Source organism: Trachypithecus francoisi, unplaced genomic scaffold (assembly GCF_009764315.1).
Source record: "Trachypithecus francoisi isolate TF-2019V2 unplaced genomic scaffold, Tfra_2.0 Contig01440, whole genome shotgun sequence".
Lineage (NCBI taxonomy): Eukaryota > Metazoa > Chordata > Mammalia > Primates > Cercopithecidae > Trachypithecus > Trachypithecus francoisi.
The window spans coordinates 11,878,951-11,895,785 of NW_022681431.1; the positions used below are offsets into that span (position 1 = coordinate 11,878,951).

At 35.9% G+C, this 16,835-nt stretch overlaps 1 protein-coding gene across 3 annotated transcripts in view; it reads left to right on the forward strand.

The window, feature by feature from the left end:
- ADAM28 (ADAM metallopeptidase domain 28) overlaps positions 1-11,389 on the forward strand; it is a 57,802-nt gene extending 46,413 nt beyond the window's left edge. For 2 of the 3 annotated variants that reach the window (XR_004441173.1, XM_033228875.1), the window contains exons 19-23: positions 5,064-5,172; positions 6,410-6,488; positions 7,136-7,201; positions 8,008-8,070; positions 9,573-11,389. Coding sequence is in view for 2 of the 3 variants with exons in the window: in XM_033228875.1 (XP_033084766.1) it covers positions 5,064-5,172; positions 6,410-6,488; positions 7,136-7,201; positions 8,008-8,070; positions 9,573-9,593 (338 nt within the window). In the remaining variant the exon portion in view is untranslated. Of the gene's footprint in view, positions 1-5,033; positions 5,173-6,409; positions 6,489-7,135; positions 7,202-8,007; positions 8,071-9,572 lie in introns of all 3 variants that reach the window. The other variant, XM_033228872.1, reaches the window with a different exon arrangement.
- The last annotated feature ends 5,446 nt before the right edge of the window (positions 11,390-16,835 follow it).

Sequence of the window (16,835 nt, forward strand, 5' to 3'; positions counted from 1 at the left end):
GAAGTCCTTGCCCATGCCTATGTCCTGAATGGTACTACCTAGTTTTCTTCTAGGGTTTTTATGGTATTAGGTCTAACATTTAAGTCTCTAATCCATCTTGAATTAATTTTCGTATAAGGAGTAAGGAAAGGGTCCAGTTTCAGCTTTCTACTTATGGCTAGCCAATTTTCCCAGCACCATTTATTAAATAGGGAATCCCTTCCCCATTTCTTGTTTCTCTCAGGTTTGTCAAAGATCAGATGGCTGTAGATGTGTGGTATTATTTCTGAGGACTCTGTTCTGTTCCACTGGTCTATATCTCTGTTTTGGTACCAGGACCATGCTGTTTTGGTTACTGTAGCCTTGTAGTATAGTTTGAAGTCAGGTAGCGTGATGCCTCCAGCTTTGTTCTTATGACATAGGATTGTCTTGGCAATGCGCGCTCTTTTTTGGTTCCATATGAACTTTAAAGCAGTTTTTTCCAATTCTGTGAAGAAACTCATTGGTTTTTTTCTTCAGTTTAATAAATATTTCTATTGTTTTAGGTTTTAAAATTTATTTTGTTTCAGTTTTCTGGTTTCTGAATCAGAAATGTAAATTATTTATACAAAATATCTCTACTGTGTGATCTCCATATTATATTGCATATTGGGTCATTTTTCTTGTTAATTCTGGGAAAGTTTTTCAAGATTATTCTCTGTATCTTAATATAAACACTTTAGCAATGTTAATTCTGTTACTCATAGTGACATTTAAAAGTATTCAGTGGCATTTTTATGTCTCTTTGAAAATTTTTTTATCCCAGTTGGTTTTCTGTTTCATAACTAGTTTTTTTGCAGTCTATATTTTAATTGCATTAAGAGTACCCTAAATTTGACTCTTTATATTCTTTTTCTGAAAGTATACATTTTATGTATACTTCTACTTCTATGTGTTATTTTATACCTAATCTTTTGATTCGACCGACGCTTTTTCTTCTTTAGTTATCATCCAATAAGGTTGAATTAATTCTGATAAGCACTGTTAAAAAGTATTTCTCAAAATTTTTAACTTGGAGGACTAGTGATACAAATTTACAGTATATTACATGAAATTTGTATTTTAGCAGGATAAGGAGGTAGCTGGAGAAGTTCAAAATACATACAGTGGAAGCTTGTCTCAACTTACTGTTTGTTGAAACCACTGTATCAAAATTCAACTTTATCCCCCAAGCCTTGCTTTTTTCAGGGCATTGTGTTAGTGGGTTCGGTGCCCTTTCAGTGCTATTTCTTATCTAACCATCAGGAAAAGCCTCAGACAGACTGAGGAACATTTCCTAGTTCAGAAGTGTCCTTGCACCAAGAAGACAGACCCTAGAGGATAACAATTTTTACTATAGCTAGGGTCCTAAATCTAAACTTGAATGGGAAAAAATTACATTTTTATTTTCATTAAATTCTAAAGTGTAGAATGTTCTACAATTATGGGAATGTATGGCTTATAAACCATAATACTATGAGCAATATTCCATGACTTTGTCACCAATATAAATTACAAATACTTCAATATCTCATTGCAGTTGTTGGATGTATCTCCAATTACCACATGAGTATCATTTGTTTGAAATTTTGGTAGTTACTGATCCACTGTTAGAACTTATTATTTCAGAGGTTAATAAACAGATACTTTACTACATCATAAATTGTTTTATAATATTTTGACAACTGTATGCCACCATCAGTAGCTTCCTTTAAATCTTATGCCTTTTATGAATGAATTTAGAAACACTCAGAAAAAGGGTTTATAGACTTTATCAGATTGCCAGAATGATTTGCAGCATAACAAAGGTTAAGAGCACTGCCCTACAACATGACCATACACAGCCATTGGCTTTCAAGATTATTGTTAACACCATCTTTTTGTTTGTAAAATATAATAAACATGTAAATATAAAGGCAAACCTGATTATAAAATGAACACTCATGTAATACAATAAGGGCCAAGAAATAGACCCAGACATCTGCTTTCCTGCCTCTTTTCAGTCTGAACTCCCCTCTTTCTCTAAGGGTTGGGCATTCATCTGTCTTTGATCATAATCATTTTGTTACTTTTCTTTGTAGTTTTGTTTCCTAAATACACATCCTTAAACAACAACTTCTGGTTATATAATTCCATGTATATAAAGTTTGTAAACACAGGAAACACAGCTTCCCTCACTATCAACATCTGTCACCAGAGAGGTACATTTGTTACGTCCATAAACATAACCGGATACATCATTATCACCAAGTCTTTAAAGTTTGTATGTATGAAATTTTTCTATGCTCATTTTCTTCTTTTTCTCTACCTTATGCTTTCAAGATCATCCATTCTAGTGATTGGATTAAGGAAGTCCACTAGTTCTCTTTCAAGTTTCTAAGAATTCTATCAAATACTTCCTTATTTATTAAAATGTTTCCCCCTTTATTAGTACTGTCAAATAAATCAATTGGTTTGTGAACATTTATCTAACTTTGCAACCTTTGAATAAACCTAACTTAGAAATAGTATCTTTTTTATATATTGAAGAATGTTTACTCTTATTTTACACTCTTGGGTGATATCGGACTGTGATTTTTTCATACTGAAAAAATTGCTGAATTTTGGTATCAATGTTATGCTAGTCACATAAAGTGTATTAGAGTGTTCATTTATATTCTCTGGAAGAATTTGTATTTTTTTGCTTTTAATTTACATTCATGGGTGATAATTGGACTGTGATTTTTTTTCATACATGTGTTCTGTAGTATTCTCCAGATATTATATCAAGCTTACTAATTGTCTAATATATAAATTAATCCTAACATTGTTTGTTTGTTCTACCAATTACTGTGCTAGGAGTGTTAAAATACCCCCACTATAATTGTGAATTTGATTACTACTTCTGGCTCTATCAACACTTTTATGCTTTGAGAGCATATTATTATGTACATACAAGTTTAGAGTGTTGCATCTTCCAAATTAATGAACAGCGTATCATTATGAAATGGTTCTGTGTCTATCTAGTACACTTCATACCTTTGAGAATCTACAGTTCCTGGAGACTATAGAGCTGTAGCATATTTCTTTTGGTCTGTATTTGCACTGGAGTAACATTTTTCCATATTTTTATTTTTATCCTTTCTGAATCATGTTTTAAATCTGTCTTTGTTTTATTAAAGAAAGCATGCACATATATTTTTTAGCAGTACTCACATCTTTGGTTTTTGTTCATTTCTTTAACTAAGGTACATAGTCCCTTTAAATTAAATGTAATTACTGATACACTTGGGCATAAATCCACAATTATATAGTTTCTATTTGTCTTTCCTGTTTATGTTCCCTTTTCTCTCCTTTCTTATACTTATTGATTCTATTATTTTATTAACTTGAATGTTATGCATTTCTTTTATATTTTAATGATTATCCTGAAACTTCCCACTTCATTTGCTTTAAAAAAAAAAAAAAAAACAAACTTTCTTTTCTAGAGCAGTTTTAGGTTCACAGCAAAATTGAAGAGCAAGTACAGATAGTTGGCATATAGCCGGCACCTCCCGCTCCTGAACAGCTTTCCTCACCATCAACATCCCCCATTCCCGTGGAGTATTTGTTGATAACAAATATTCCATAAACCTACATTGACACATCATTATCACCCCAAGTCCACAGTTTACATTAGGGGTTGCTATTGGTTCATTTGCCTTTCATTTCTTTCTGCGTTTCTGAACTTCTACCTAGGATTATTTTCTTTTCCGTCTCTCTGGATTCTTGACCACTCACTAATCTCTACAAAGTAATTTTATCTAACTCTGAAGTACTTCTATACTTTTGGGAAGCTTTTGTTTGCAAAAAAATTAAAGATATTTTTAATGGGCAGGTTGGTCTCAATTTCCTAATTCACCATTACCAGAAACAAGAAGAGGCTGCACTTACTCTTCAGTGATTTCTATCTTCACCTGCAAACCTTCCGTTATTATACTTTCATCTGTATTATGCCCCAATTTTAGTTAGCTCTTTTCAAGTTCGGTGTGTTTGTAAAGTACTGCCAAATTCCCATTTATTTCTCTGCTAATATGTCATTCTTCTGAAAATACAGTTCTGACATTTGTGCAAGTGTGTATTTTTCATTCTGAATATATCTACATGATAACAGAATGCTTCATGTTTTATTTTCCTTTGACTTTTTGGATTGGAATCTTGTGGAGGGTGGAGAGTAGTGAATATTTGAACTAAAGTCATTGTCTTACCTAGAATTCTGCTTCTGATGCGACTACCTCTATCTTCATGTGTGTGTGCGCAAACTTGTGAGCTTTTCTTGCATTTATACAAATATTCACCTTGCTATTGGTTTGCTGATCTCTGTAAAAAGAGAATGGTAACTGTTGGCATTATTCTTCAATCTTTTACGTCCTGGTCTCTTGTGGCTTCCAATTATTGTAAGAGAAATGAACAGTTGCGAGCAAAAGATTGAAGTTATATTCATTATTTAAATTTGTCATTAAAAGAAAAAACACCACGGGGGCCCAGGAATATTTGTTGAAAGCATTTCCTCATTCTCAAGGTCACATAACTTCCTTTCTGTCTGTAATTCCAGTGTAGATCAACATCAGTGAAACACTCAATTATTTGTCTATCAGTTCTCTAGTCACACCTCAGCTTCTTATTTACTACTGACAGGAATGTATTTGCAAAGTTTTAGTTTCTTTTTCTCTGTTTTATTCCAAGACTGCTTTTCAAAAATGTTTCATTTCTTTTTTGCCATCTTCCTTACTGTATATTCTCCTCTAATCTCCCAGCTCATTTTCCAATTGTTACAAATATTATCCCTTCTAAGTATTCTCAATATTATGATTTTTTAAACTTATTTCATGTTAAATGTTTCCTATAGATTTCATGTATATTTCTTCTATCTAAATATTAATGTAATTGTCTGGTCAAAATACATTTTCATTTTACTGGCTATGGCAATTTATGCTCATTAGAGAAAAGGGTAGCTGGAATGTGTACTAAGTAAAGAAACAAGGACTAGTGTGATGTGCAGATGTGTGTTTCTGTAGTTCTCAGCGGGTCCCTGTTCTCTGCTGCAGACTTCTCCATTGTGGTTGCGGTGCTGTTCCCAGTGGCGGTCATTTCTCTGGTGGTTGCTATAGTAATCCGCCAACAGAGCTCCAGAGAAAAGCAGAAGAAAGATCAGAGGTGATCCTTTATCTTATCTTGCTGTAGGGACTCTTTGACCCTTATTTTACTTTAAATTCAATGTATAACCTACCCTTTCAAATTGAATTGGTTTACTTATAATATTCAGAAATACATGCAGATACAGTCTTTTTGGACCAGAAGCTAGGTTTCTCTTTAACTGAGAAATCCTTCACATCTAGAAATGTTTTACCTTCTGTTAGTCACCATGTTTATCATTAATAATGAGATATTAACTCATGATGGATTTTTGAATTTATCTAGCATTAATTGATCACTATATGATAAGCACTGTGGCAAGCACTGGCCCCCTCCCCCCTTTTTTTTGTTTGTTTGTTGAGATGGAGTCTCCCTCTGGGGCCCGGGCTGGAGTACAATACCGTGATCTCAGCTCACTGCAACCTCCACCTCCCAGGTTCAAGCACTTCTCCTATCTCAGCCCCCTGAGTAGCTGGGATTACAGGCGTGTACCACCACACTGGGCTAATTTTTGTGTTTTTAGTAGAGACAGGGTCTCACCATGTTGGCCAAGCTGGTCTTGAACTCCTGACCTCAAATGATCCACCCACTTTGGCTTCCCTAAGTGCCAGGATGACAGGTGTGAGTCTCCACACCCGGCCCCATGCTAAGCCCTTTTATGTCTATTATCTCATTTAAATGTCGCAAGAACTTCATAAAGTGGTTGTTAGTTTCATTTTACAGATGAAGAGTGTTTTATGTTAACCCTAACACAATTGTGCAAGGTTAGGAACTTCACATTTTGATGGATGTAGAAACAAGCTCAGAGAGATTAGCAAACATACTTTCAGTCTTGCAGAGTAAGTGGTGGAGCCTGGGTTGGTCTCACAAGTGTGATTCTGGTACCACAGTGGGTTTTTTTTTGTTTGTTTTTTAGTATTTTTAAAGAAAGAATGATTTATTTACCCATGATGAGTTTAATATTGAATATGACATTAACAAAACAATTTAGATAAATTTGGATTCAACACTATCATTTTTAGAAATCGGGTTCTGTAGAGAACAAAAAGAAAGTGAGTAGTGATTATGAATGACAGGGCAATGAAGGAGGCTGATAGGGAAGTAAAAACTGAAAAATGACCCAGGGAGCAAATAAAAACCCAGGCAACAGGCAAGAAAGACACAATGGGAAAAAGAAGCTGGGAATCTTCTACCGAGTTTCCCTGTCATGCTGAAGGAGCTGCTAAGTCAATTGATACCATGTGTTTCTCTCTTACAGGCCACTATCTACCACTGGCACCAGGCCATACAAGCAGAAGAGGAAACCCCAGATGGGAAAGGCTGTTCAACCGCAAGAGGTGAACTATATAGTTTGGGCTGTGATTACCATGGCCCCACTTTGCGTTTCTCTCACACTCTTATCCTGACTATCTATCCTTTCTACCCAGCAGTGTTTTGCAATTCCACATTCAGAAGTGTCTCCTTTGCCTTTTATTAAATGCAAAAGAGAGTCCCTAAAATGCAGAGCTACTTTGCTGGGGTTCATGAAATGCAAACAGAATAAGGAGAACAAAAAGGGACATACCAGATGTCTGTCTGTCCTGTCTCTATCTCTGCCTCTTTCTTTCTCTCACACACACACTCCCTCTTGCTCTGACTCTAGGTTATTTCCTTGCAAATTGACCAATAGATCCAAAAATACATATGTCTATGATAATACATGTCATATTTATAACCCAAATGTCCTACTCATGTCCTGTAAATTTAAAGATTTTAGCTGAAGTTGGTTAATGATAACATTGGTAATCATTTATTGATGACAACTTTTCATTACAGCTCTGGGAAATACTTCTATGGAATACTCCAGCTGGACCACTGTGGTTTTCTATCTGGTCTCTTGGTGTCAGCTTAGTTCCAATCTTCCATGCCTTGAAAAGTCTGCTTCCTTAAAAACTGTGCTTATGAAATTAATGGTTCCTTTTGAAAGATTCATTCTTCTTTTCAGATGAGTCAGATGAAGCTCCATGTGTATGATCTGCCAGTAGAAGGCAATGAGCCCCCAGCCTCTTTTGTGAGTTCGCAAATTCTCTTAAATATCACCCTAGTTCAATCTCCAGGAAATATCGGTGAAAGTCATAGCGCACAACACTTCATTATTTCTTCAGGACAATATTGAAATCTATGTGAATATTAATATAAAATACAAATTCTTCTGCAAAATATTTTGAAAATATAAAATGTGAACATGTATGCCACTCCATGCCAACTTGTGACAAGAAGAGGACTAATCTGCTTAACAGAGTAGCACTGTTTTCATCAGCTCAGGCTGCTGTAACTAAATTAGCATAGACTGAGTGACTTAAACAACAGATATTTACTTCTTACATTCTGGAGACTGGGAAGTCCAAGTTCAAGGAGCTGGCAGATCCGGTGTCTGGTGAAGCAGCCTTCTGGCTTGTAGACAGCTGTCTTTTTGTTGTATCCTCACATAGCAGAGGGAGAACATCTCTCTTGTGCCTCTTCTTATAAGGGCATTAATCCTATCATGAGAGCTACACCCTCATGACCTCATTACTTCCAAAAGGCCTCACCTCCAAATACCATCATTCTGGGGATTAGGGTTTCAACATACGAAATTGTGGGGTGACACAAACATACAGTTTATAGCAATCATCTTCATCAGATACCTACTGGCATTGGACTTAGGTCTCAATTGTGTGTGTGCAACTAAATGAAAGCAATCAAACTGGTATGTTTACAATATTCTCATGGGTGGGGTCGCAGCTTCTCCGTTTCTGAAAATGATACAAGTCTTTTCATGCGCACCTATTTTCGGGACCCAATCTTTGAATTTAATTTTTTTTATCCTTTTACTAGCTAATTACAAAGCCAGATTTTCCACCACCGCCAATTCCTGCACCTATATCATCTTCTTTCCTTGTAAGTATCAGGTAGCCACTGGTGAATTTTTAATATCTCTTCTGCTCATTGCAAATATTGTCTCCAAATGCATGGGTTATTTATCAGGATGTGTGCTCTTGAGGTTCACTAGAGATATCACAGCACATTTGTCCCAGGGATATCTAAAAAAGCAAGGCCCACTTACTGTCTATAAATTAGTATGGGTATTGATGTTTCATTATAAAAGTGTTACTGTTATGTAATTATTGAGAAATGATAAATAGCTCTGCTGTGTGAGACAAAATGTCTCCTTCAAAGATTTATTTCTGGATACTTAAGAGGAGATAAAATTGTATTATGTGATATTTTACATTATATATATATTATAGATAGATATAATAAGGCCTATTATTAGTCATAGTTTTCTGTAGGAGGTAGGGTACGAAAAACAGGCGATATAGAGGCCAACCTGGAATAAAAGTCAGGTGCTCATGAAGTAAGAATTACAGTACATTTACTCCTTAAATGACTCCTGACCATGTTTCTTGTGCTTGGTATTCTGCTGTGGGTAAATAAGAAAGACCAAAATTTGAGGTTTTTATCTTTCAAGGAATTTCACATTTTTAGTGAGAAAACAAGTCATATAAAAATGGAGTACTTGATTCCTCAACTGTTATTTGTAGTATCACCCAAGATGAGTGACACTGACAAGAAAAATATGGTGAGGAGAAATTCAGTGGGTTCGGAGTGGTTAAAGTAGGATGACTATTCATTGGTTGAGTAGTTGGAATTTGAACGGGACCCTGAAAGTTGCGGAGAATTTAAATGAGTGAAGAAGTAGTAAGAAATAATTTCATTAAGGAAATAAATATAGCTAAGATGGGACAAGCATAGCATTTCTAAAGACATACCATTGTTTTTATAATTAATGTAGCATAAAGACACAAAAGCACTTCCCACTACTCTTTTCAAGGATAATTGAACATCTACACCTAAGAGATCTATAGCCAAATTATCTTCTTGTATTATCTCCTACTATCAAGAAGAGAAGGCCCACATGTCTTTTTAGAAAAAATTTACTAAGAACATTATCTGTATGATTTGGAGATGGGTGCTGACATGAATGTCTTCCTTCTGAGTATGGCCAACAATTAAAAAGGGAGAAATTAGAAGGGCCTCAGCTAGAAAGCTATGTAGACACCAATATTATTTATTTTCTCAGAAATATTCCATAAGGATGAACATGAGAAGAAACCTTCTATAGAATTAGTATCCTATAACTCTCCTACCTAATATGGAGAAGGTCCCTTACACCTTCTCCATATTATGCTAATTACCAGATAGATGTTTAGAACTTCATGTGGTGTTTTTCTCACTCCCTTCCTATCCTCTCATTTCTGCTGCTTAATTTTTGCTGTATCAAGTGACCTATGAAATAGAAACTGTGACTTCAGATAACTTTAATTTCTTCATAGTTGTTTCATAATAAATATCTAAATTTTTGAAGAAAGTTGATCATTTAAAAGTTCTGTCTTTTTTAGGACTCAAATCCAAAAGCATGAGGCAACAGCTAAACAAGAACTGATGGCTAAATTATCAATTTGGAAAACTGGAAAATCTGGATGGCAGAGAAATACACTTATTTTTCACTAGTATTTGCTCTTGACTCAAGAAAGTTAACATTTTCTGATTCGTGTTAGACTTTGAAGAGACTGAAGAAAATTTTCAAGAGGGACATATGCCTGAGAACCTTTGCATGAGTTTAAAATTTCAATTATCCATTCTTATAAGAAGGAAAGTGATTGTAAAGAAATATCTGGGAAGTTAAAATCTTTAATAGGAATTGATTCATTCTCTAATGAAAACAAAACATAAAAACATTACACTAATCTTGGAATAAGAAAAATTGTACATCCATTAAATGAGTAGCAACATCTTGATTGCTTTAACCATTAACTTGTCAAATTAGAATCTCAGTTAAGAAAATGATGTAAACATTCTGTTTTGTGGATCTCTTTCCTACATTAGCTTCTGAAATCATTATTAGCTATACCATGTGAGGTTTTCTACAATTTAGTAAAACTGTGAATTAAAAAATGTTTTATCATATATATTTGTATAATTAATTAGTGGCATGGTTAAAGTGGTTTTCACTTTTTAAATGGAGAAAATTTCAGTTAAATTAATCGGATAAACCAGAGGTTGCAAACTGGTGACCTGTAGGCCATGTTTGCACTGCAAATATATTTTATTTGGTCTGAATGATATTGGACACATAGTACTTTTAAATGTTTTGAATATGTTGCTAATATTTAAAAGTTGAGAGATCTTGCATAAACATCCAGATTCTCAGCTTTGTCAATGTAATCAAAAAGTAATCCGATGCTTTGTCAACAATAGAATTACATTGCCCATAGCAACCATCAGCTTAGTTGATGGGTAACATAGCAAACACTACTGGTTGCCTATCAAATAATCCCCTTCCTTCCTTGCTTTTAGAACCCTAATTTTGTTCACCTGCCCACTTCTAGGAAAAAATATCCTATCTCCATTTCATGGATAAATATCTATCACTTTAAGTCAATTATAATAACCTTATTTTTTCCTTGCTAGTAGTTGACTTGGAGATGATTTTATTTTCCTCCCCCTGCCCTTTTTTTCCCAATAAGACAAGAGAGGAATTATGTTAGGACATTTCTGGCAAAGTTTTCCGGATATGGGCATCTGAATACTCTACCTGGTACTGCTGCACTCCACATTGTGATTATGAAGGCTGAAGAAGATAGATAGAGCAGAAAGATGAAAAGAATAGAACCTGGCCTTTCAATGATGTCATTGAACTGGTAGGTAGATTAATGACTGCTGGAGTTACCTCACACTTTCTGGGTACTCCTTGTTATATGAGACATACATTTTCCTTGTTGTTTCAGCCACTTGAGTTGGATTTTCTCTCATTTTCAACAGAGATCATCCTAACTGGTAAAGTAGTTGTTTCCATAATCAGGCAACATGTTTTAGTTCATCTTCACAGCTACAGTTTTTCTTGTATTTGTCTGCTTCACCAGTTTCCATCACTCACCTCGTCCCCACAGACCTGTCTGTCTCTTCAAAAGGAACTTTATGGTTCATTTACCCTTGCAGTATGAGGTTCTAGATGAGTTCACTCTGGCCTCAAAAGTGAAGCTCAATCCTCAGGAAATCCAGAATCCACTGATCAAATCACTGTCAAGGATAGAGGTTTTCTTTCCATGTGACATTTGCACAAGAACAACTTAAAAAGTAGAGTTTTATCTGCCCTGTGATGTTTCAGAAGACCCTCCCCTCATCTGGAAATAAATCCCTATTTCCTGGAAAGCCATTATGTACTTGTGACCAACTTATGAGCCTTTTCTGTGTGTGTGTGTGTGATACCTGACCCCAGCAATCGATTCATATAATCCTTTTTTATACTGATGGAATGGAAATCTTAAACCTGTGAATCCTCAACTAGCCATGTACCATAACCCAAGCAAAAACTAAACCATACACTCTCAAGCGGTGGCATGTGAACATTCCTGCAAGTTCCTAAATGATGTCACCAGGTCTCTGATGCAGATACATCATAATTCCTATTTGAAGAGAAATAATGCAGTACAATGATAGGAAAACTGGTATTTTATCATGGAGCTGTGAACCCAAGTCCTACAATGTTTCCGTTTCAGCTGAACTGCAGAGGAGTTTAGAACAGACTTTGATTTCACAATACCGTTTCCACACTTACAGCCATAACTTTCTAACTTTAAGGGAATTCCGCTTATTTGACATTTAACCACCTCAGATATGCCACCGAACCTGTTTTTATCATTAGTTATTTTTACCTTCTCTACTTTAAAACAGTAACATTATCAGGTTAAATTATGTTTGTATCCAGTTACTCTAAGACTAAGATACCATAGTGTTTGTCTGCTTATTACAACTCACCAAATTACTGCTTTTATATGGGCTTTGGGAATGCTTTTAGGTTTTATAAAATAATGAAGTATGCATGTAAAAAACAAATTTTAGTTGGTTGCAATCAGAGAATATGGAAAGGGTTATTATTACAATTAAGATTTTACTATCCACTTTGGAAATCACTACCATGTGTTAAGGAATTGAAGGTGGCCTCTGGCTAGCAGTCATTAAGAAAATAAGCCCCTGAGTTCAAAGACCCTCAAATGAAGTGAAGTCTGCCAACGACCACTGAATAAGCTTGGAATTAGGTTCCTTCCCAGTTGAATCTTGACTTCAGCCTTGTGAGACACCCTGAAGTAGAGGATGCAGCTGAATTTTGTCCAGATTACACACCCACAGAAACCGTATGATAATTGTGTTGTTTTATTTAAGTTGTTATGGTTTGGAGATATTTGTTATGCAGCAATAGACAGCTGACACAAGGAAGTAGATAACAAACATTTTGTATTAGTCTGTTTTCACATGGCTATAAGGAATACCACCTGAGACTGGGTAACTTATAAAGAAAGGAGGATTAATTGACTCAGAGTTCCACATGGCTGCGGAGGCCTCAGGAAACTTACGATCATGATGAAAGAGGAAGCAGGAACATCTTACATGGTGGAAGGTGTGTGTGAAGGAGGAATTGTCAAACACTTATAAAGCCATCAGATCTCCTGAGAATTTACTATCACGACAACAACATGGGGGAAACCACCCCCATGATCCAATCACCTCCCACCAGATCCCTCCCTCAACATGTGGAGATTATAGCAATTAAAAAAACGAGATTTGGGGGGATGGGCACAGAGCCAAACCATATCATGTTTCAAATGCTCCAGACAGGTTTAGGTATAATTAACTATATTTAATAGGCTTTCATCACTGCAAAACTTTTTTTCCTTTCTTTCTGTGTCTCTAGTCTCTTTCATTTGTTCTCCCTTCTTTTTATTTTTTATTTTTTATTATACTTTAAGTTCTAGGGTACATGTGCATAACGTTTATATCATGTATAACTCCCCAATGCAATCCCTCCCACCTCCCCCCTCCCCATGATAGGCCCCAGTGTGTGATGTTCCCCTTCCCGAGTCCAAGTGATCTCGTTGTTCAGTTCCCACCTATGAGTGAGAACATGCGGTGTTTGGTTTTCTCTTCTTGTGATAGTTTAGCACCGAGGATTCCCTTGAAATCTCTGATAGCCAGTATTCTCATTTATCATATTCTTTCTCACTTTGTGTTTCCTTGGTATTTTGGGGGTAATTCCTTAAGTTTATCTTCCAAATTACTGGTTTTTATGTTCTGTACTGCCAGTCCTCCTGTTCACTAATTTCAAAATTTATAGTTGTTTCTCTTGTTTACTTAATAACATTCTCTTCTTTCCTATCAGTTTAATTGTATAAAGGCTAACCAATTAACTGTTTTTAACTTCCATTTCCAGATATCATTTTAAAAATTAAAGCAAAATGTGTATAAACCTTATTACTGCTTCCCAGAGTAAATGTTTTTCAGAAGTACATGGTTTCTCAGCCACTTAACTAGTATGTTCCCCATCATTCAATGACACCCTTATTTCTTAAGTGTTACATTGCTATTTTTCAGTTGGTGCATCCAATATTATTATCAGGTTTTTAACATTCTCTCATTATATGTCTTTGTTCATAGAATCCATCTCTTAAGCGTAAACTAAATAATATGCATGCACTAGTATCTGAATGTAATATGGAACAATATGGAAATGGTTGGGGTGATAAGCAAGTCTCACATATTCTTTTCTTCTCAATTTTTTTCTCTCTCCAAAGTGGGCCAACGCAAGAGTGGCATAGCTGTGTGGAAATACTGAGATCCACCTTGACAGGGAAGATCCTAACTCAGGAAAAAGCACTTCTAACAAAATCTGTAGCCACATTGGTACATTTGCCCTTGAATTCACCTTGTCTCTTTTGCGGCTTCCATAAAAAGGCCTTCACTTGACAATGTTAGACACTTTTTAGCAACTAGGCCTGGGTAGTCTGCTACAATGCCCAACACCAATACAATATCACTTTTACTGTTAGTAGTATTCTAAGCGAATACTATTGTTATAAAAAAATTCCTAAGCATGAAAATTATGGTATATAATTTATTGTGAAGGCAACTTCTTGTGAACATTAAACTGTTTATCTCCTTCACCTCATATTAAAGTCCATACTCTTGGGATATATCTGACATCTCAATATTAAATGACTAAGATGAATAAGTTGTTTATGTTGCTCCCACTTCACACAAAGTTAAAACTATTTGTTACTTTAAATAGTTTGACAACGTTATTTTAAAATCTGGACAAATCACAAATGTAATATACTTATTTAATTTTCTTCTGTGAAAAGATGTATGCTTGGTCAGGCTCCGTGGCTGACGCCTGTAATCCCAGCACTTTGGGAGGATCATGAGGGTCAGGAGTTCGAGACCAGCCTGGCCAAATTGGTGAAACCTTGTCTCTACTAAAAATACAAAAATTAGCCAAGCAGGATGGCAGGCACCTGTAATCCCAGCTACTCAAGAGGCTGAGGCAGGAGAATCACTTGAACCCAGGGTACGGAGGTTTCAGTGAGCCAAGATGGTGCCACTGCATTCTAGCTTTGGTGACAGAGCAAGACTCCATCCCCACCCCCCCGGAAAAAAAAAAAGAAAGGAAAAATGAACAAAGCTGGAGGCATCACATTACCTGACTTCAAATGATACTGCAAGGCTACAGTAACCAAAACAGAATGGTACTGGTACCAAAACAGAGAGATAGACCAATGGAACAGAACAGAGGCCTCAGAAACACCACCAGACATCTACAACCATCTGAACTTTGACAAACCTGACAAAAACAAGCAATCTGTAAAGGATTCCCTATTTAATAAATGGTGTTGGAAAAATTGGCTAGTCATTGCAGAAAACTAAAACCGGACTGCTTCCTTACACCTTATACAAAAATTAACTCAAGATGGATCAAATACTTAAACGTAAGATCTAAAACCATAAGGACCCCAGAAGTAAACCTAGGCAATACCATTCAGGACACAGGCAAGGGAAAAGACTTCATGACTGAAACACCAAAAGTAATGGCAACAGAAGCCAACATTGACAAATGGAATCTAATTAAACTAAAGAGCTTCTGCACAGCAAAAGAAACTATCATCAGAGTGAACAGACAGCCTACAAAATGGGACAAAAATTTTGCAATCTATCCATCTGACAAAGGGCTAACATCCAGAATCTACAAAGAATTTAAATTTACAAGAAAAAAAAATCCCATCAAAAAGTAGGTGAAGGATATGAACAGACACTTCTCAAAAGAAGACATTTATGCAGCCAACAAACTATGAAAAAAAGCTCATCACTGGTCATTTGAGAAATGCAAATTAAAAACACAATGAGATACCATCTCATGCCAGTTAGAATGGCGATCATTAAACAGTCAGGAAACAACAGATGCTGGAGAGGATGTGGAGAAATAGGAATGCTTTTACACTGTTGGTGGGAGTGTAAATTAGTTCAACCATTGTGAAAGACAGTGTGGTGATTCACTAAGGTTCTAGAACCAGAAATACCATTTGACCGAGCAATCCCATTACTGGGTAAATACCCAAAGGATTGTAAATCATTCTACTCTAAAGACACACGCACACGTATGTTTATTGTGGAATTGTTCACAAAGCAAAGACTTAGAACCAACCCAAATGCCCATGAATGATACACTAGATGAAGAAACTGTGGCACATATACACCATGAAATACTATATAGCCATAAAAAAGGATGAGTTCATGTCCTTTGCAGGGACATGGAAACCATCATTCTCAGCAAACTAACACAGGAACAGAAAACCAAACACTGCATATTCTCACTCATAAGTGGGAGTTGAACAATGAGAGAACACACGGACCCAGGGAGGGGAACATCACACACCAGGGCCTGTTGGAGAGTGGGAGGGTAGAGAAGGGATAGCATTATGAGAAATACCTAATGTAGATGATGGGTGGGTGGGTGCAGCCAACCACCATGGCACATGTATACCTATAGTAACAAACCTTCATGTTCTGCACATGTATCCCAGAACTGAAAGTAAAATTTAAAAAAAAATTAAAAAACGATATATGCTTAATGTAGAAAAGTTGGGATACAAGTGAAAGTACTAAGATAAACATTTTTCCTCATCTCACCAAGTATGATTTCTATTAACATTTAGAAATATGACTTTTTCCTCTTTTCTATCTGGTATATTATTAATATTTATGCTATTTGTATTACTTTTAATTTTGTTAGTAATATGACACAAATCTATAAGAGAATATTATGCAGCCATCAATACTATTTTATGAATGAATAATGCTTTACTTAATATCTGATTCAATGAAATCCTTTTTCAAAAATGTTTATGGCTAAAATAATGCAGTGATGAACAATGGTGTTTATACCATCTTCAGGCAGTTCTCTGTATCACAGTTTGGGTTCCTCGGCAAGCAGAATCTGAGATGGATTTTAGCATGCAGGAAGTTTATTATGGAATGCTTTCAGGTCAGGTCCCCTATTTGTTTAATGGAATGAGAGAAAGCAGGATTAGACTGGAGGAGATGGGAATGATGCTGCCTCAAAGAAGGCTTTAGCTGGCTCACCCAGCCCTAAACCTGGGTAATCCTTCAGAATGCAGCCAAGTTGAGGTACAAGGGAAAAGGTTTTACTCCCTCATGTCAACTAGTCACAGGTACAAATTGCTCTCAAAAGAGCTGTGACCTTGGGCAAGATGACTTTATTTAGTGAAAGCATTTTCAAAGGCAAGTCGATGGCTGTCTGCAGGTAGCACAGC